The sequence below is a fragment of the Rana temporaria genome, chromosome 3 (genome assembly GCF_905171775.1).
Source record: "Rana temporaria chromosome 3, aRanTem1.1, whole genome shotgun sequence".
Classification (NCBI taxonomy): Eukaryota; Metazoa; Chordata; class Amphibia; order Anura; family Ranidae; genus Rana; species Rana temporaria.
In genome coordinates, this window is record NC_053491.1 from 211752519 (window position 1) to 211774407 (window position 21889).

The window sequence follows — 21889 nt, forward strand, 5'->3', positions numbered from 1 at the left end:
TTTTGATTTCCTGTGGGATAAAATGTAACAGAAAATAAATACTTACCACAGTGAAATTGAGGGCAGCAGGTACCTGGTATATAATCTGCAACCAGTCTTTCCCCAATCTTACAGGTCACAGGTCTTTCACACAAGGTTATGTTACATTCTATAAGCATATAATATAGAAATTACAATAAATCCAAACGAAATAGTGTGCCAGTACATTAACTATACAACATTCAATATATTATTTTGAAATTAGAGGAACAAAACAATAATGTGTGTAACATTATTAGAATTTCATTTGAATCTTTTTATTTTAAGAACATCCATTCCAATTTCTAATTTTTAGTGGGGTCAGTTCGATGTTAATTTTTGATCAAAGTGGAGAGTAAATTAGAAGGAGCGGGATTGAAAGTTTTTCTTGAACAATCAAATTTCTAACAGCACAGGAGGCTGGTGGAGCCAGCATCTGACAGTTTACACGCTGTAGATACCCTAGTGCAGAGACTGGCACCTTCTTTTGCAAGTGCAATCGTTTGGTTTTATTTGCGATTATAATAAAGTTGCAATTTTACACTATGGGTGCTTTTATCTTCCTCTGATTTACTCCCACATAAAGAACCTGGCATGATCGGCTGCCACATCTTGGGAATATTATTAAGTGCAGTGAACCCACTTATTTATTTAAGGGGTCTCACTTTCTAGTGAGTGCTTGAAAAGTTGGGTGGAGGTCACCTTGAAGGTGTCATTTGGATTTTCTTAAAAGAGCACTGCAATAATATTGTTTTGGAGTTACGGGTGGCATTGGACTTTACGCATGGACTCATTTTTGTTGACTTGCAATTGACACCTTTTTTGGCATATGGTCACTTTTATTCATCTTAGTTTGTCACCCATGATAAGAAATCGGATATTGCTACTGTATAACTAAGGATTTTTGCATAGCAGCAGGGTATTTTATATGACTGTTTGGTTTTTTTCATGTTCATGCAAATATTGGCATAACAGTTTGTTCAAATATCTACTAGTGTATGGCTAGCTTAAATATGTAAGAATGTGAAAGTCCCATTAAAAACTACTTTAAAAGGTATTTAATATTATATTGCAGATTGCAAGTCTATAGATGTAGTAGCAGCATTAATTTGAGGTATATTTATTTTACTTGCACCTGGTGATCCTGCCAGGTAACATCTTTCCTGTAGTAGGGTGACATTCACACTATTGTATCAAGACAACAGAAACCTCAGTAGCAGGGACATAACTAGAAATCACAGGGCCACATAGCAAAATGTTGTGCAAACAGACCTCCCCCCCCCCAATTGCCGCTACTGTGACCCATCAGATGCTGTCAGTGTGCCCATCAATTACCGCTACTGTGCCCCATCATATGCTGTCAGTGTGCCCATCAATTGCCACTACTGTGCCCCATCAGATGCTACCAGTGTGCCCATCAATTGCCGCTAATGTGACCCATCAGATGTTGCCCGGCACTTACCTGTCTCGCAGCGGGTCAACGGCGGTCTCCTGCATGTCCTTCATGTCTTCTTCCGTCTTCTCTCAGGCGTCCAATCACAGCGCCTGACATTTCAGCCAATCAGGTGACCGGTAACAGACCCGGCAACCTGATAGGCTGAGAGGCGGATTTAGTGTTGGCAAAGTGAATTCCTTTGCTTTGCTAACATACAGCTGAGTGAACAGTGAAGGCCAAACATGGCGTTCGCTGTTTACATTTCTCTCATCCTCACCGGGCCCCACTCGGCTGCAGGCCCCATAGCGCCCGCGTGGGTCGCTATGGTGGTAGTTTCCGCCAATGCTCAGTAGTCTTCAGAGATATAGATGTAACTGATAAAAATGCAGCACAGGCATACGGCACAGAAAGTTAGCAGCTGATGATATTTCTTAAGCCACCTATATTGTACATGGATCGAAGTACAGCAGTGACCGCCTGAATTTTGATCCATATATGGGCACCCTGGTTGTACACAAGTCAGTCTATTGATCACTATTGATACAACAAGCCTGTTGGGTTTTTCCTGAATGATTAGTGCCACTGGCTATAGCCGGCAACATTAATCTTTGTATTCTGCTGGCAGGGAAGCCTCTCCACTGGCAGAAGACAATAGCACTGTGAGAGGGAATCACCCATCAACACTGACTCAAGCACATTTCTTTCCCTCCACCGATCAACCATACAGCATATAAAAATCCCATGCATTATTTCAACCTGGTAATACAGAGTTTGTGTTGTTCATGGACTTACATACCGCAGATTTTCTTTGGGCAGCATGATCCTTCTTCAATAATGCTGATAAGAGTCTCTCCCTCCTGCTCACAGGTTGGCACTGGTTCCTCCCTGCATTCAGGTTCTAGGGATATGACAGTGCCATTCTCCAGGCATTTTGACAGACAGCACTTACTGACAGATGAATGCCATACTTCTCCTGGTGAACGTGGGTGTCCTTCGTTATCAGTGCATGCTGAGATAGGAATTACAGCTTACAATTAACTTTGAACCATGTTTTAATATCTGCTCATTGTACTATATTCATTTGACCAAACATACTAGTAACTGGCACAGCATTGGATCCCCCTCAACATATCTCTTTAAATATCAAAATGACATTAGTTCAAACATGAATGTTAAATAAAATCCTTAAAGCAATGAGCCTATGTCTATACAATCTATAACTATGCACACATAACAAAGACGAAAGTTTGAAAATAAAGGTTGTAGTTCAATTATCCTGATTCAAGTGATTTTAAAGTAATATATTTTAAACCAAATCTCAAATACCTACCATTTATTCAACCCAGATACTGAGGGGATACATTTTAAATGTTTTTTTTAAACATATTAAGGTTTACTGTGGCTTTTTAATCTTCCAATTAATCTTCAATGAGTAGGTTTGCAACTCTGCCTCCAGCATTCTAACCTAATATTTTTCTGTATCTGGTTGGGTGGGTTGTCACAAGGCTCCATACCCAAAAGAGTTTTATAAAATGATAAGATGACACACATGAGTTATATTAATGTTTTCATTCAATTATTTTTCATAAAAAGTGTTTAAGTGGGGTCTGTGTTTAAAGTTACACCCTAGTTTTGAAATACAGTACATACATGGAATAAAGCCTACCCATTTTGCTTTAGGTTTAATCCAAAATCTAGGAACTCTTTTGCTTAGAATGTGTTCCCAACACACCCACTGCAGGCTCCGTGTTGCCTTTTATTTACAGAAATCCTAAAGTATCAAAGTATTAGTATCAAGAATCTCAGACAGCCACACAAGTTTCATTCTGATTGGTGATGCTTACACAGGACAGGCTTCAGGAAACAAACCATTTCAAACCATATGTGGAGAGCTGTGTAAATTTTGGCTTTAGTGGATTACACAGAACTACATTCTCACGGCCTCATGGATGAGAATAGTATTCTGTGTTCATTCTAGTGCACGGGTGTCCAAACCTGAGGCCCTCCAGCTGTTGCAGAACTACAGGACCATGAGGCATTGCAAGGAAAGTCCCATGAGACATTGCAAGGCTGAGCGTTGCCAGCATGCCTCCCAAAGTCAGAGGCATAATGGGACTTGTAGCTCCACAACAGCTGGAGGGATGTAGGTTGGACACCCATGTTAAATCTAGTGATTCTCACAGGTGGTTGCCCCTGGCTGCCACTATGCTGCTATGTGAATATAGTCTAAAGGACACAGGGATGACTCTCTAACTTCACAGTTGTTTGTTGAATAGCATTGGCCGCTAACTGCTTAGGTTCATTTGCTGGCTGGAATTGCTGTTTAACCCCTTCCTGAACCAGCCACCGCAGTTGCACTGCGGCAGGTTGACTACCCTGGGCGAACCGACGTAACTGAACGTAGGTTTGCCTTTTGACCACTAGGGGGTGCACCCCCTAGAAAGCTCTATTTGTGGGGAAAAAAATGCATGAGCCCCTACAGAATACATCAGATAAGGGATTTCAGATTTGGGGCGCAGGTGCTAAAGCTGTTAAAAGAAATACCATACCACATTTTTTTTCTGGGATGCACAGCTCAGAATCTGTTCTGTGGAGAAGGGTTCCCTTTTTGCAAACACAATCCTCCCTTAAGTAGGAACATGGTGACTCTTCATAGTACCACTTGTTTAGGCAGGTTTTGGCAGCGCATGGCTGTACACAAGGCTGGTACTCCTTTCCCTCTGGACAGGTCAATGCTACAAAAAAATGTATGACAGTTAGAATTTATTTTTGCCCAGGATAAGTTAGAAGGTATAGCAAAACTCTAGGCAGATAGGAACAAAGACAAATCAAGGCAATTATGTATTCAATTTGAATATATATATACAGAATCTCGCAGAAGTGAGTATACTCCTCACATTTTTGTAAATATTTTATTATACCTTTTCACAACACTGAAGTAATTACACGTTGCTACAATGTAAAGTAATGAGTGTGCAGCTTATATAACAGTGTAAATTTGCTGTCCCCTCAAAATAACACAACACACAGTCATTAATGTCTAAACTGCTGGCAACAAAAGTGAATACACCCCTAAGTGAATATGTTCAAATTGGGTCCAATTAGCCATTTTCCTTCCCCAGTGTCATGTGACTCGTTAGTGTTACAAGGTCTCAGGAGTGAATGGGGAACAGGTGTGTTAAAGTTGGTGTTATCACTCTCACTCTCTCATACTGGACACTGGAAGTTCAACATGGCACCTCATGGCAAAGAACTCTCTGAGGATCTGAAAAAAAAGAATTGTTGCTTTACATAAAGATGGCCTAGGCTATAAGAAGATTGCCAAGACCCTAAAAAATTAACTGCAGCACAGTGGCCAAGACAATAAAGCGGGTTTAACAGGACAGGTTCCACTAAGACATGGTCGACCAAAGAAGTTGAGCACGTGCTCAGAGTCATATCCAGAGGTTGTCTTTGGGAAACAGACGTATGAGTGCTTTCAGCATTGCTGCAGAGGTTGAATGGGTGGGGGCGGTCAGCTTGTCAGTGCTCAGGCCATATGCCGCACACTGCATCAAATTGGTCTGCATGGCTGTCATCCCAGAAGGAAGCCTCTTCTAAAGATGATGCACAAGAAAGCGCGCAGACAATTTGCTGAAGACAAGCAGACTAAGGACATGGATTACTGGAACCATGTACTGTCAAGCATGTGTGGCGGCAACCAGGTGAGGAGTACAAAGATAAGTATGGTGGTGGGAGTGTCATTATCTGGGGCTGCATAAGTGCTGCTGACAATGAACTGGGGAGCTACAGTTCATTTAGAGGACCATGAATGCCAACATGTACTGTGACATACTGAAGCAGAGCATGATCCCCTCCCTTCAGAGACTGGGCTGCAGAGCAGTATTCCAACATGATAACGACCCCAAATACACCTCCAAGATGACCACTGCCTTGCTAAAAAAGCTGAGGGTAAAAGTGATGGACTGGCCAAGCATGTCTCCAGACCTAAACACTACTGAGCATCTGTGGGGCATCCTTAAACAGAAGCTGGAGGAGCGCAAGGTCTTTAACATCCACCAGCTCTGTGATGTCGTCATACAGTATATATTTATGCCTCTAGTTTATTAACCTAAAATCTTGGTATCGTCTGAAATAATACTATGTACAACAGCACTGAGTCCCAGAGAGGAAAAACCCACACAAGGAGAAAATGGAACTTTAAACAGTGCACGTGCTAACAGAGTACATGTTGACTATAGAACAGAGTGTAGAGAGCAGGGATGTCTCATCATTGCACAGTTACTGCTTCATTATTAAGTCCTAGACTTGGATTATGTTCTTGACAAGGTTGTTCTACTACTGGCAGGCTGGCAGGGATAGCTAACTCAACTTGGCTATACAGGATTGCAAAGACTTTGGCAGGTAAAACTGTCATATATGCATTTTCAACTCTGTATATACAGGTCATTCTCAAAAAATTAGCATATTGTGATAAAGTTCATTATTTTCTGTAATGTACTGATAAACATTAGACTTTCATATATTTTAGATTCATTACACACAACTGAAGTAGTTCAAGCCTTTTATTGTTTTAATATTGATGATTTTGGCATACAGCTCATGAAAACCCCAAATTCCTATCTCAAAAAATTAGCATATTTCATCCGTCCAATAAAAGAAAAGTGTTTTTAATAAAAAAAAAGTCAACCTTCAAATAATTATGTTCAGTTATGCACTCAATACTTGGTCGGGAATCCTTTTGCAGAAATGACTGCTTCAATGCGGCGTGGCATGGAGGCAATCAGCCTGTGGCACTGCTGAGGTGTTATGGAGGCCCAGGATGCTTCGGTAGCGACCTTAAGCTCATCCAGAGTGTTGGGTCTTGCGTCTCTCAACTTTCTCTTCCCAATATCCCACAGATTCTCTATGGGGTTCAGGTCAGGAGAGTTGGCAGGCCAATTGAGCACAGTAATACCATGGTCAGTAAACCATTTACCAGTGGTTTTGGCACTGTGAGCAGGTGCCAGGTCGTGCTGAAAAATGAAATCTTCATCTCCATAAAGCTTTTCAGCAGATGGAAGCATGAAGTGCTCCAAAATCTCCTGATAGCTAGCTGCATTCACCCTGCCCTTGATAAAACACAGTGGACCAACACCAGCAGCTGACATGGCACCCCAGACAATCACTGACTGTGGGTACTTGACCCTGGACTTTTAGGCATTTTGGCATTTCCCTCTCCCCAGTCTTCCTCCAGACTCTGGCACCTTGATTACCGAATGACATGCAAAATTTGCTTTCATCTGAAAAAAGTACTTTGGACCACTAAGCAACAGTCCAGTGTTGCTTCTCTGTAGCCCAGGTCAGGCACTTCTGCCGCTGTTTCTGGTTCAAAAGTGGCTTGACCTGGGGAATGCGGCACCTGTAGCCCATTTCCTGCACACACCTGTACACAGTGGCTCTGGATGTTTCTACTCCAGACTCAGTCCACTGCTTCCGCAGGTCCCCCAAGGTCTGGAATCGGTCCTTCTCCACAATCTTCCTCAGGGTCCGGTCACCTCTTCTCGTTGTGCAGCGTTTTCTGCCACACTTTTTCCTCCCCACAGACTTCCCACTGAGGTGCCTTGATACAGCACTCTGGGAACAGCCTATTCGTTCAGAAATTTCTTTCTGTGTCTTAGCCTCTTGCTTGAGGGTGTCAATGATGGCCTTCTGGACAGCAGTCAGGTCGGCAGTCTTACCCGATTGCGGTTTGGAGTAATGAACCAGGCTGGGAGTTTTTAAAAGCCTCAGGAATCTTTTGCAGGTGTTTAGAGTTAATTAGTTGATTCAGATGATTAGGTTAAGAGCTCGTTTAGAGAACCTTTTCATGATATGCTAATTTTTTGAGATAGGAATTTGGGGTTTTCATGAGCTGTATGCCAAAATCATCAATATTAAAACAATAAAAGGCTTGAACTACTTCAGTTGTGTGTAATGAATCTAAAATATATGAAAGTCTAATGTTTATCAGTACATTACAGAAAATAATGAACTTTATCACAATATGCTAATTTTTTGAGAATGACCTGTAGATGCTTGCCTGGAGCATTGATTGCAGACTTTGCTAGAAATAAATTATACACAAAATATTATGTAGAGGCCTAACAAACGCTCAGGCTCTTCCACATTCCTACGGCACAGTGTGGCATCACTAGACCCTGGCATTGAGGGCAGGTGCCCCAGATCTCATGCCTGGTGTCCCAGTTCTAGCACGACAGCTAAAAGAACAAGTTACTCTGACTGTAAGACTGTTTAGCACCATTGTAAACAGTGTGACAGAAGCAATGTCTGTCACTATGAAAATGTGATAAGAGACAGGTTGAGAGGTAGTTATGACAGTGAAAGGATCCCTGAGTTTCCAGAGCAGGTAACTCAGAACAAGATTCCAATAAAGGACAGGTGGGTTTACTGCACAAAGGAGATAAGTTGCAGTCAGTCGGAAATCTGGTCAGGATCCAGTGCTGCTCTATAAGCAATTAAAAGGACAACCTTATAATGGGTATCTAAGCCAGGACAGTGGAATCAGCCCCTACTGCTGATGTAGCGTCACAGGATGTCTCAGAGGAGTATGTGATTGGGGCACACAGAGTGTGTGTCCAAGTTGGCTAGCCTAAAAATATAGGCCCCATTCTAGTTCAAGTAGACCCTGAGGGAAGTGAGAAACTGTCATCATAACCAAAAGGTTGAATAGGATCGTTTTGCTGTGTGAAGCTGGAACTAACCCTGCAAAGGAAAACTCTGCGTATTTTGCTGTACGGTGTAATTAATAAGCATGGGCAGGAAGTACATGCACATTGGTATGTTGACTGGCTTAGTAGAAGTTCTACATTTGAAGCAATGCTGGGTGGAGGAATATCCAATCCAATGCAGCCTTTGTAGTTGTGGCCCAACATCATTTAGAGAGACCAAGGAGGAAGTGCACATAACTCTTGTAGTTTCTGTAAGGCAGGTAAATATGAAAGCTCCCACTGATGGCCAGTGGAAAAGGGGGACATTAAACATGTGACAGGGGGCCAAATGCCAATGACCACCAATTTAAGGAGGGCAAAGACCAGTGGCTACCAATTTAGGGGGGTAAATAACACCAATATAAGGGGAATATATGCCACTGGCCACTAATGTAAGGGGGGTACACACCAGTGACCAACAACATTCAAGTGGGTATTCATCACAGACTACCAACATAAGGGGGGAGGGTTAGTATTGCCTGCTGCACAATGCAAGTTGTGTAGAACAACTGCATAGTCCTGCACTCTAACTACTGCACTGTATACAGTATATATCATTACATATTTCTGAAGGCTAAACTACATACACCATGTTTACATTACATAGTTCTGACTCTTGTAGTCCATATGCTGATATAGCCCTTTCCCCTGCACTCTGTACACTATGTTGTGTGCTACATACAGTAGTCCTGACTTCTGCACTCGATATGTAGTGTTGCACATTACATAGTCCTGACCCCTGCATCTGACCGCTTCACTGTAGAAGCTACATTGTAAGTTACATAGTCCTGGCCGCTGCTCTGTATTTATTGGCTATTTTATACATTACATCAACTTACAAAGCCAACCACAACTCTGCTCACAGGAACTCCCTGCCCCAATCTAGCCAATCATCTCCTACTCTGTTTAATTTTATATGCTCCCTGAAAACCCTTCACTTCAGAGAAGCCTTCACCTAACAACTGTACTTCAATTGTATCCATAAGCTCCTCCCCCACATATATTACCTTTTGTATCACTTGACCCACCCTCTTAGATTGTAAGCTCTAGTGAGCAGGGCCCTCTGATTCCTTCTGTATTGAATTGTATTGTAACTGTACTGTCTGCTCTCATGTTGTAAAGCGCTGCACAAACTGTTGCTGCTATATAAATCCTGTATAATAATAATAATAATAATACATAATCCTGGCCACTGCACTCTATGCACTACAGTCCCGGACTCAGGTTCTATTTAACCATTCTGCTAATTTTGCATTCTATGTTTGCTGCATCAGCTGATTAGGGTGCCTCAGGCCTTTCCCAATGCTTGCAACTGCCCTGCTACAGTACACATACAGTATATATTTGAGGATAATGATAAAGCAGTTTGACTTACAGCAATAGTCTTTGGTTCTCCATCGAATGCAGATATTGTGTTTGCTGCACAATGCTACATAGGCAGAAAGAGCATCACATTCATAGTTTAAGAAATATGTGTTGTTGATCCACATCTTTTCGCAGAAGTCTTGAGGAGAAACCTACAAATAACACTTGCTTTAGGGAAACCAATCATCAACTTTAAATAAACATCTAGCTTTACCTAGAAAAGGCATAGATAAGAATGTCAAATGGTAGAGTCTGAAGTGTAACCAATGTACACTCAACCAGAGCCTTCAAAATATTAACTAAATGGAGAAAGGCTGCCCAAAGTCATTTTATTTTAATTTACCTCAACTATTTCTGTTCATTGAGCACTATGTTATGTCCAATGAACAGATATTTTTTACATCCACTAAAACACTAAGGCCGGGTACACACGAGAGGATTTATCCGCGGAAACGGTCCGGGGGACCGTTTCCGCGGATAAATCCTCTGGTGGATTTTGATCTCATGGTTGTACTAACCATGAGATCAAAATCCCCGCGGAATTCCGTCCGCGGTGACGTGTCGCGCCGTCGCCGCGATGATTGATCCAGCGGATCGATTTCTTAGCATGTCAAGAAATTTTGATCCGCTGGAAATCCATCCCCGGGGACAAAAATCCGCGGAAACAGATCCGCTGGATCGTACGCACCAGGGGATCTATCCGCTGGAGCCGGTCCGCGGATCAATTCCAGCGGATCGATCCTCTCGTGTGTACGGGGCCTTACAAGATCAGATATCACATCCACATGGAGCATGCATAATCTAGGGACACAGAGGCTGAAAGACATAATCTGCCCACTTTGCTCACTTCCAGGCGCTCAGTCATAGGTGCATGGACCCAGGTTGGGAAAAATATAATTAAAGAGACTATTAGTGCATAAAAAAATTAACAAACTGGGAAGGAACAATGAGGACCCAACTGTATTGGAAGGGCAGGCAGGGTGACATGTCTGCCAGTCCTAGCAGTTCTGCCACCTTGGTCACTGCCCATTTGGCTATGCAGAACTCCAGCCCTAAGAAAAACAAAAATCCAATCTTCTTCAATATACAGTATAGCCCCGTACACACGATCGTAATTTCCATCTGGATAAACTCTGACAGATTTTTCTGAAGGAATTCCATTCAAGCTGTCTTGCATACACACTGTCACACCAAATTCCAAATCACGGTGAAGTACAACACTACGACGAGCCGAGAAAAATTAAGTTTAATGCTTTCGAGCATGCGTCAACTTGATTCTGAGCATGCATGTTTTTTTTTTCTGTCGGAGTTCCATACAGACAAACTGAATTTACGCTAGAAATTATTTTCATTGGGACTCTTTCTTTGTCCGTCGGAATTTCCAATTGAAAAACTCCGATGGGGCACACACACGGTCGGAATATCCGATGAAAAAATTCCGTCTGACTTTTTCCATCGGAAATTCTGAACGTGTGTACAAGACATTAGTCTCTTCTTTCTTATGCCATGAGTGTTTTCATAGAATAGGCAAGTGGTAAACATATCAATATTATGTAGAATAATTGTACATACCTTCCGGTGGCATGGGGAAAATACTTTTTTGTTTAGTAACTCCATGCAGTAAGTGCAGTTATCTTCAGTGCAGTTCCTTACTGGACGTCTTGTAGTAACATCAATTGATTTCTCAATCTCCCAGCTTTTAATAAATGCTTCAATGTCCTCTTTATTTGTTACTATGGTCCTGTTTTGCATTTTTAAATCGTCACTTGGATCACCATTGCATATTCCTTATAACAGAGAAAAGGTAAATTATCTTAAGTGAGTATTTTTTCTCACTTTTGTCTGGCATCATTGGATACTACAAATGAATCTGTAACAATTCCTCCTGTATTGGTAATTTATAGCACCATGTATTGTAGCCATAATGTATGAATGAACCAAAATGTACTTTAGGAGAGGAGCAATCTCTATAATATGGATACTGTTTTTGCCATTTGTTAATGTTAATAGTAGAAGACAAAATATCAAACACCAAGAGCTTTTCAATTTTTTTTTACTTTTTGAAGAACAATGTAGCGTCACAATGGTCAGATGTAGACATCACCAATGTTAAATCAATTCCAGTTATGAATTTATGGGAATAGCTGAAATTGAAAAAGATTTCTCATCACTTTCAGTTCCGAAGATACAAGTAGTAAGTGGAAGTCTCTCCAATGTGAGGGGAAACTTATACAACCGTCACTGGGACAGATATTCTTTTGGAAGATTTCCACTAACCTACTAAGACAGCATTACTAATAAAGGGCCAGATTCACGTAGGGCAGCGACGGCGTAACGTATCGTAGATACGTTACACCGCCACAATTTTTCATCGCAAGTGCCTGATTCACCAAGCACTTGCAATGAAAACTACGCCGGCGGCCTCCGGCGCAAGGCGGGCCAATTCAAATGGGCGTGTGCTATTTAAATTAGGCGCGCTCCCGCGCCGGACGTACTGCGCATGCTTCGTTTCCTAACTCCCGCCGTGCTTTGCGCACCGTGACGTAATTTTTTTCGAACGGCGCGTATCGTACTTCCGTATTCCCGGACGTGTTACGCAAACGACGTTAAATTTTAAATTTCGACGCGGGAACGCCGGCCATACTTTAGACAGCAATACGTTTGCTGACTAAAGTTAGGGCACCTAAAATGACGACTAACTTTGCGACGGGAAACTAGACTAGCGGCGACGTAGCGAACGCGAAAATCCGTCGGGGATCCGCCGTAACTCCTAATTTGCATACCCGATGCTGGTGTACGACGCAAACTCCCCCCAGCGGCGGCCGCGGTACTGTATCCTAAGATCCGACAGTGTAAAACTGTCGCATCTTAGGGATATCTATGCGTAACTGATTCTATGAATCAGTCGCATAGATAGAAACAGGGATACGACGGTGTATCAGGAGATACGCCGTCGTATCCCTTTTGTGAATCTGGCCCAAAGATTTTAAGTTTTTTGCTTTTTTAGATGTATAACCATAACCACACAACATATTGCTCCAGCAGAGGTTTTGAGACATATTCCTCGTTTCATAAACATTCTGAAGAATGAAGAACGCTGCAGTCATTTCACATGCATGCTGGCTTATCATTTTAGTAAAGTCGCTGATAAGTCAAAGATTATACTAAACTCTGGTTCTTTTATGTCCTACTTACCACAAAGCCCTTCTGTTTTGGTGGATTGATTGGAATGCAGGCCATACTGTATGTCTATAATACCGGTAACATGAGTCCACCTAATGCTGATGCCTGCTGGGGTGTTAATGACATACATTGCGCCTGTGTCCTGTATACATAGTCCTTGCTTTGAGTAAGGTAAAGGCTGAGGTATTGAATTCACTTCTACCTGAAACAACAGGAAGAGAATCATGAAAATGTTACTGATGAACAACCAGATACTCAGTGACTGTTAAACTGATGTTTGGGCTATCATGTGACATTTGAACCCATTTTCCTTTTTCATCCATTGAGGGACATGGCTGGATGGTAAATAAGCACCATAGAGTTATACTACTACTTACAGGTGAAATGAACAATAGGCACATAGAAAACTGAAGGACAATCCCCTAGAGGTTATAACCCCCTCCCCCCAGTATCTCTAGGGATTCCTGTGGAGTCATCAGGACCAGAGCTAATGTTTATAAAGGAAAAAATAACAGAGGGTGCACCAGCCTTGCGCATTACCCTTGCAACTCTTTAATGTATTAAGTATAAGAATACTTACAAATGAGTAATAAAATCAAGCAATTTGTGTAAAGTCCATCATTTGCATCATCCAGCATGATCTGCTGGCCAGTAACAATGGTGGGATGTAGAGTAAAAAAACTGACGCGTTTCGAGGGGTGTCCCCTCTTCCTCAAAGCTGTTTATTTACATTACCACCTGCTTGAATAAGCCACATTAGGCAGTGAGGATGCCTTCCGAAAGCCGTAATGTGCGCTGGTGTTTGAGCAAACCAAGTTGTGCTGGCATTAAAAGAGCAACCTGCCCAATCAGCTGGACCACATATTCCAACGCATTGGTTGCTTCTGTACACCACCATAGCCAATGTTTACAGTACTCTAGGTGACATGTCACCCATTATCCATTCTTTAGGGGAGGGGAAATTGATTTTCAGTCAGCAGTTGTTTCAGAACAAGATGAACTATTGCTAGTTCAGGCTGTGTGTTCCCCTTAGAGGTTTTCCCTTCCCTTACCTGGGTGGCTGGGCTTGATTCACCTTATCAAGTGGTTTCCTCATCATCTCCTATTTGATGATTTTGTGTACAAATTTTGAAACCACCCAGACAATTATTTTCTTGCCCCTAAGCGGTACTCTCTCCCTTTGCAGAGCATTTTGTAAAAAAAAATCTTCTCCAATAGTTGACCAACTTGTTTGGCCAACCTCATAATTAAAGTACTTTTCTGTTTTTTTGTGATATTTTTACAGATATGTAGAAGACAATGTAAATAAACATCTAATCAAACCTGTCTTCTTCCTTCAGAGAATGCTATCTGTCTGGGCTATATTTCTAAACCACTGGATTCAATACTCCATACTTGTTCCTAGGTCAATGCCGCAAAGTATATTATAAAGAAGATCAGCAAAACAGCCAGGTACCCAGCAAATTTAGAAGCATATGTCAGCAATGGTAGCATTAGTATTTCTTATTTTACAGCTTTCCATCAACCCTAAAGAGTACACATAGTATGTCATTCATGTACATTTAAAGATGAGTTTGACCCCTATCTTGTTTAGCCCCCTCAGTGTCTCTTTAAATATCTTGAAACCTGATTAACAGCCTCACTAACCAGCTTGGAAGGTAGAAGGAGGTCCAAACCAGATAACTACATAACACTTAAGGGTCTATTTAAAACATTTCTGTACTAATGTCACACAATTCACACAGCCTGCACGAATAATGCATGTAATGTATCTAATGTGTTTATTTCCTAGAATCGTCAACTTTATCTAGTGGCCATAATGCTGTATTTTCCAGAAATAATCCAATCCGAAAAATACCGCATTAGGGTCACAATTAACAGAAATAAACATTTTGGACATATTACAGAGATTATTCATGACAGTTGAGCATTCTTACAGCAAATAATAATAATAATTATTATTATTATTATTATTATTATTATTATTATTATTATACAGGATTTATATATCACCAACAGTTTTACAATATAAAGAAGGACAGTACAATTACAATACAGATCAATAAAGAGGTAATAGGAGAGCCCTTTTCATGGAGCTAACAATCTAAAGGGAGGGGGTGATGCTACAAAAGGTAATCACTGCAGGGGATGATCTGATGCAGGTGGCTCAAGTATGGCTTTTTAGGTGGAGGTGGGGTAGGCTTCCCAGAATAAGTGAGTTTTCAAGCATTAGACAGGGTAGGAGCTAACTGGACATTCTAGGGAAGGGAATAAGGAGTTCCAGAGTTTGAGAGAGGTTCTGGAAAAGTTTGGAGGAGGTAACAAGGGAGCTAAAGAACAAGACGTCTTGGGAGGAGCGATATCTGAAGTTGAGGTTGGTGATATAGCTGAGGACAATGTTGAGGATGATTTTGTACATTGTATTTAGCATTTTGAATTTTTTACGTTGGGCTAGTGGAAGCTAGTGAAGAGCTTGGCAGAGAGGGTGCAGCGGTCATGAATAGGTTAGTAGGTTGTATAAGCCTGGCAGAAGCATTCATAATAGACTGAAGGGGAAATAACCTGTGCAAAAATAGGCCAGTGAGGAGGGAGTTGCAATAGTCAAGGTGGGATATAACCGATGAGTGAATAAGTTGTTTTGTGGTGTCACTAGTCAGGAAGGGATGAATTCTCTAATGTTGCAGAAGTAGAGGCATCAAGCTTTAGCAAGTGACTGGATGTGGGGGCTGAAGAAGAGGTCAGAGTCTAGGGATTTCATCTAGCACCCTGGCATGTATGGAGGGACCAATGGTTGTGCTGTTGATCTCAATGATAAAGTCATGGGGGGGGGGTCAGGAGAAATATTACAAGCTCAGTTTAAGGCTTCATTTCCACTGGCGTTTTTACAGCCACTGTTGTTAGGCTTTTTTACAGCTTAAAAACGCCTGTCCATGTTTATTTTGTAAAAAAAAAAAAAAAAAAAAAAAATTTTTTTTTTTGTGAGCTGCAGCTTTAAAAATGCAGCGGTCGCGTTTTTGAGCGTTTTTGCGCGTTTTTGCACGTTTTTGCGCGTTTTTGAGCGTTTTTTAACGTCTGGCGTTTTTACAGCTCTACTCTGGAGCTTCAGAACGCCCTGGTCCCGCGTTTTTTTTACAGCTCAAAAACGTCTATGCCACTTGCAGCTCAAAAACGCCTATGTGGGAATGAAGCCATAGAATAACATGGACAGGCGTTTTTAAGCTGTAAAAAACGCTCAGAAACGTGGCTGTAAAAACGCCAGTGGAAATGAGGCCTTAGTGCGAGTTCAGCTGAACTCGCACGATTTCACTCCCGCTTGTCAGTCCCGATTTCGGACGCAATTTCAGAGACATCTGTGCAGAAACAATGTCAATGGAAATCGCGGCCCGAAATCGCAAAAAGTAGTACAGTATTTGCTTATGCATTCTCATCACATGCTCAAGTAAACTTCCCAGGTTTATTTTAATTATGTTTCTTTTCATAGCAAAGCTTCACAAAATGTCTTTGTTTTAGTTTAGCCAATCTTACAATAAACAAGAGCTACGCTTCCAAATATATGCTAAAGATAATTACCCAGTTGAAATCCAGGTGTACCTTATAAAAAAGAAAGCTAAGGCTGCATTCACACCTGAGCGTAGCGTTTTGCAGCGTTTTTACCGCAATTTGCCACAACAAAACGCGGCATTTTTTTACCGCGATTTGCTGCGACAATAGCTGCGTTTTTTACTGTGATTTTTTACAGGTCTAGGGTCACCAATGTAAAACGCCCAAACGCCCAAATTCGAGCGACAAAAAAGGGTCCAGAACTTGTTTGGGCTTCAGGCGTTCGGCGTCAGGCGTTTTGTAGTGGAGATGTGAACCATCTCCATAGAGAATAATGTATTTTTTCCCCTCTAGCGTTTTGGGGCGACAAAAAGCTCAGGTGTGAATGCAGCCTTAGACTGTATATACATATGACAAGAGAGCGGTCATATTATACTCACCCTCCTTTCTAAGCGATTTATAAGTAGCTGAAATTTTGCAGTTGTAACATTTAGTTTTTTGAAGCACAGCCCTGAAGTACCTCCAGCTGCAACCTACAAAAAAGAATGAAGACATGACAACATTTAAAAAGAGATCAGTGCATGGCAATCAAAAAACTAAATTATAGAAAGATTTTTGTGTCGTATTCAGGAGCCTGTAAGAGTTTCAGAGAACTGCCATAAACCAGGAAGAATCAGAAGGACATTACTATTATTCCTTATTTTGTGCAGCTATGTTGAATCACTTACCAGCTTTCTTATTGAGTTGACACTCTGGAAAATAAAAGTTGAAGATCATTAGAAGTGAATAATGGTGCTGCCTGTCACTGATTACTGATTATGGCATGTAAAACCTTGTAGTTCTCTCATTTGCACAGTAATGATTTAAGAAGTGGAAAAAATATACTGCTCTGTGAAAAAGTGAGTACAGAAAATAGCAGCCAGTACAGCTGTAGACAAAAAAAGCAGTGTATATGGATATAGAAAAATGCAGCGCTATTAGTGTAGACAGGTGTGAATAAACCAAATATGATTGTATAAACAATATATAAACACCTCTGAGAGCACCCCCCCCCCCTGAACCGTACCAGGCGGCATGCCCTCAACATGGGGGGGTGCTTTGGGGCAGGGGGGTGCCCTGTGTCCATGCTTTTCAAATTAACCCTTTAAAATAGAGGTGATGAGCATACACCAGCAAGTGTCCAAAGTGAAAAATAGATGGTACTTCAAGTGACTTTCGTGACAACCTCCACCAATAGTAGTTATAGCAGCTTACCTCAGCTAATGGACCCCTTAATATATCAGTCAGGTCTTTAGAGCGGTTCCCTCAATGGGATGATCAAGCCAGGCACTCTAGGTCAGGAGGATATTAAGCCAGTACTTAAGAGCATAAGATCTCATCAATCGACTCCAATAAGGTTATATATATGAAAAAGCAAAAACAAAGTTTAGTGCTCTCCATTTGAATGAAATTTATTGTAAAAGGTAAAATTGATTCCACAGTGCCAGGGGTTTGCAGCGTGTAAAAAAATCTGTACTCCACGAGACAATGTGTGGGACGCAGGTGACGTCACGATCATCGATCGCATGTTCTGCACGCGTTACGTCCCAAAGGGGCGGGACTTCTTCAGCAGACCATGCAGTTGGTCTTTAAATACCTTCATTAACTGAAGAAGTCCCGCCCCTTTGGGACATAATGCGTATAGAACACGTGATCGATGATCGTGAAGTCACCCGCGTCCCACACATTGTCGCGTGGAGTACAGATGGTTTTTCACGCTGCAAACCCCTGGCACTGTGGAACAGTGATATATTCAGGGAGCCATTAGCTGAGGTGAGCTGCTATAACTACTATTGGTGGAGGTTGTCACGAAAGTCACTTGAAGTACCATCTATGTTTCACTTTGGACACTTGCTGGTGTATGCCCATCACCTCTATTTAGAAGGATTAATATGAAAAGCATGGACTGTGTTCTCATAAAGAAATCGATTCTACCATTTTAGATGTGACTTTTGACATTTTGTGCTGCACTGCTGTTTTACAATTTTATTATCAAACCCACTTTTCCAATTAGCAAATGTTCGGGTCCTCCTATTTACCTACACGTTTAGCGCAATGATCTGTTTGGGAAGGGTCATTTCTCATAAAACCCTCCCTCCCAAAAAATATTGCTACATTTGCATGGATATCTGTGTCATAAATGGAGAATTATGCAACTCAGCAAATCCAGCAACCATGATTCAAGAAATCTAAAATGTTCAAGAAACTGCTCAAATCTGACAGCATATATTGAGGTAAATTATTATTATCTTTTTGCAAATAAATTTTCTCATTGCTACACAGTTTCCTGAAACTACAGCCATTAGATAATTGAAATAATCTATCTATTAAAACAGTTCTTTACACACCCTATGTGCTCAAGCATTTAACACGTGCTATACAAGACAATAGATAAAACATTAGACTAAATATAACAAGGTTTAGACAAGGATAATGATCTTTATTTTCAACTGTGTGATTGTACATTTTCAAATCTCATTGGGGAATTTCCTAAAACTGAAGCCTGCAAAATGTGGTGCAGCTCTGCATAGAAACCAATCAACTTCCAGGTTTTATTGTCAAAGCTTTTATTTAACAAGCTGAAGTTAGAAGGTGATTGGCAACCATGCATAGCTGCACCAGATTCTGAGTTCTCCAGTTTTAGTAAATCTCCCCTATTGGGTCAATGTTCTCTTGTACCTAAAGCTCAACTCTGGTCTATTTTTGTATTCTTTATATGTTATAAAATAAAAATGTAGCTCAAGCTGCAATATTCATCTTCAATCTGATGCTGTCAATCATAATACAATACTGTGAATACGGGGAGTAATGGGCCAGAATTACAACGGTGCCCTTAATTCACATCATATTGATACATATTGATATAATCGTGTCAACATGTCTCCCTGTATCTTGAGGACTAAAACAAACCCAGCATGTTACATGACCTGCTGGAAAACTTCAGAAAAAGATAAACAGATTTAAAAAAAACAGCTTAACATATTACTGAGGGGCTTTAAGGGTAAGAGGACAGGGGTGATTGCCTAGTGTGGGGATAAGAGGTGGGGGGGGGGGGTAGATTAAGAAATGGGACATTAAAATTAGCATGTAATAGCAATAAATAAAACCTATGTTGAGAATAATATATTGGCTGCCATTGGCTCCTTATTTATTCTTATGGGACCAATTTACCTTACTAATCACTCAGTGTCTGCCATCCCTCTCTCTACCAATCCTTCTACTGGCTTCCAATCGGCCTCCCTAGACCTCCTGCTCTCTAGTTCCTTTATGATCTTCTCCCGTGCTAACCTCCAGAATCTTCCATTTACTGGAACATCCTACCCCAGTTTGTCTAGCTTTCTCCTACTCTTTCTGCCTTTTGGCAATCCCTGAAAACTCCTCTTTGCAAGAAAATCTATCCCGCCTCTAAACAAACAACTGAATTTTATTTTCTCCTAACTAATCATCCCTACACAGTTAGGGCCAGATTCACAAAGAGATACGACGGTGTATCTACAGATACACCATCGTATCTCTGACTTACACTGGTCCTATCTATGCGCCTGATTCATAGAATCAGTTACGCATAGATAGGGCTTAGATCCGACAGTGTTATAATGTGTTACACTGTCGGATCTTATTTTCGATTTAAAAATGGCGCTGATTTACCTTAAATAATATGTAAATCAGCGAGATACGCAAATTCACGAACGTACGCGGACCCGACGCAGTCTTCTTACGATGTTTCAGTAGCGGCTTTCCCGTCGTATACTTACCCCTGCTTTTATCAGGCGCAGCCAATGTTAAGTATAGCCGGCGTTCCCGCGTCGAATTTGAATTTTCTAACGTCGTTTGCGTACGCTGATTCACAAACACGCGCGTCGCAAGTCACGCTCACGTCGAAACCACTGACGTCCTAGTGACGTCAGTGGGAGCAATGCACGCCGGGAAATTCCCCGGACGGCGCATGTGCATTTAAATCGGCGCGGGAACGCGCCTGATTTAAATAGTACACTCCCCCTAGCCACGGAATTTGAATTTCGCCGGGGGAATTTAGGATCCGCCGCCGCAAGTTTGGAGGTAAGTGGTTTGTGAATTAGCCACTTGCCTCTCAAACTTGCGGGAGCGGATCTTAAATCACGTAGATCGAGCGGATCTATAGATCCGCTGATCTACGTGAATCTGGCCCACATTATTTTTTGTATCACTTGTTCTTTTAGATTGTAAGCACTCACGAGCAAAACCCTCCTATCCCTCTTGTCATGAACTGCATTACAATTATACTGTGTGTATCTTTATTTTGTAAAGCACTGTGCAAACTGTTGGCACTATATAAATCCTGCATAATAATATTATCAGTGACTCATTATATTTAACTAAGAGGGTCGGCACAGAAGTTAGGCAATTAACGTTTTCAAAAAGAGAGGCCAATGCTAATATTTTCCATGACTCTGGCAGGTTTCCTTTAAAGAAACAGTTCATTACTGCATGGGCATTAAATATCTTCATTAACTGATGTATGCCAATAAACAATAAATGATCTCACTTACCAAGCTTGGAGGACATTTTTCAATATGGGCTACAATCGTTTCTTTTGGAAGCCTGACTAAGATGTAGGGTGCCGCATTATAGAGTGCAATGTTGTTTCCATCAAATGTGATGATGCTCAGCTCTGATAACACAGAGCACTGGCCTAAGAAATGACATACATTATTACTAAAGGTTTACTGCACAGAATACAAATGGGTTGATTTACTAAGGAAGTAAATTTAGCAATATGTTCATATTAGTAATAGAGATGAACCAAACATATCTGGGTTCAGTTCAAGGCAGGATCCATGGGTTCTGAATCAATACTCCAGTGAAATCAATGGGAGACATGTATAGCAAACAAAAAAAAAAAAAAAAAAAACTCCATTTGGTGGGGAGCAAGAATTTGAGTAACCTGGGTTTGTTTCAAAGGCAGGTCCAGCGGGTGCCAGATTGATACCCTATTTAAATCAATGGGAGCCAAACTGAACCACTATGGGGGGCTAGGTACTACCCAGGGGTACTACAGCAAAAAAGTCCAGTGGTGTACATCCACCATCAATTACGCTTAGCTCGGCTCCCATTGATTTCACTGGGAAGTTGCACTTTGCAAAATAATTTTTCCCAAAGCTTACAGTAAGCAGTAAAAAATATAGGTAACTAAAGTCCTCTATTTGGAATCATCAAGGTCGAGATAGTTAGATGGGAATCTATGGCTTTATCGTTATATACTGTACGCTCTCTATTATTCACATAACCCATGATTAAAAAGAATGAAAACATTGGAAGATAACTCACATGGACATTCCCATTCCGGGCAGCAGCTGTCAGTGTTCACTTGGACAGGCATTCCGCGGAAGCCGCAGTCAGGTTTCTCCACATTTTTCTGACAATTTCCTGATACATTGTACAGCATCCAGCCCATATTAATGCAAACATATTGGCTACATGGATCCAGCGGTTCAATGTACCTTGGCTAGAAAAACAAACCAGAATCAATGCATTATTTGTGTTAGGTAGGGTTATTACAATATGGTAGTTTACAGATTGA

The 21889-nt window shown here is 41.3% G+C and overlaps 1 protein-coding gene across 2 annotated transcripts in view; it reads right to left on the bottom strand.

Moving 5' to 3' along the window:
• The window catches only part of OTOGL (otogelin like), a 218400-nt gene that overhangs the window by 51958 nt on the left and 144553 nt on the right, over positions 1-21889 (bottom strand). For both annotated transcript variants that reach the window (XM_040344209.1, XM_040344208.1), the window contains 10 exons: positions 21637-21814; positions 20859-21001; positions 17019-17042; positions 16731-16823; positions 12763-12952; positions 11140-11354; positions 9578-9719; positions 4003-4188; positions 2250-2462; positions 47-148 (listed from right to left, as the gene is read on the bottom strand). In XM_040344209.1, coding sequence (XP_040200143.1) covers positions 47-148; positions 2250-2462; positions 4003-4188; positions 9578-9719; positions 11140-11354; positions 12763-12952; positions 16731-16823; positions 17019-17042; positions 20859-21001; positions 21637-21814 — 1486 coding nt within the window. The remainder of the gene's footprint in view (positions 1-46; positions 149-2249; positions 2463-4002; positions 4189-9577; positions 9720-11139; positions 11355-12762; positions 12953-16730; positions 16824-17018; positions 17043-20858; positions 21002-21636; positions 21815-21889) is intronic.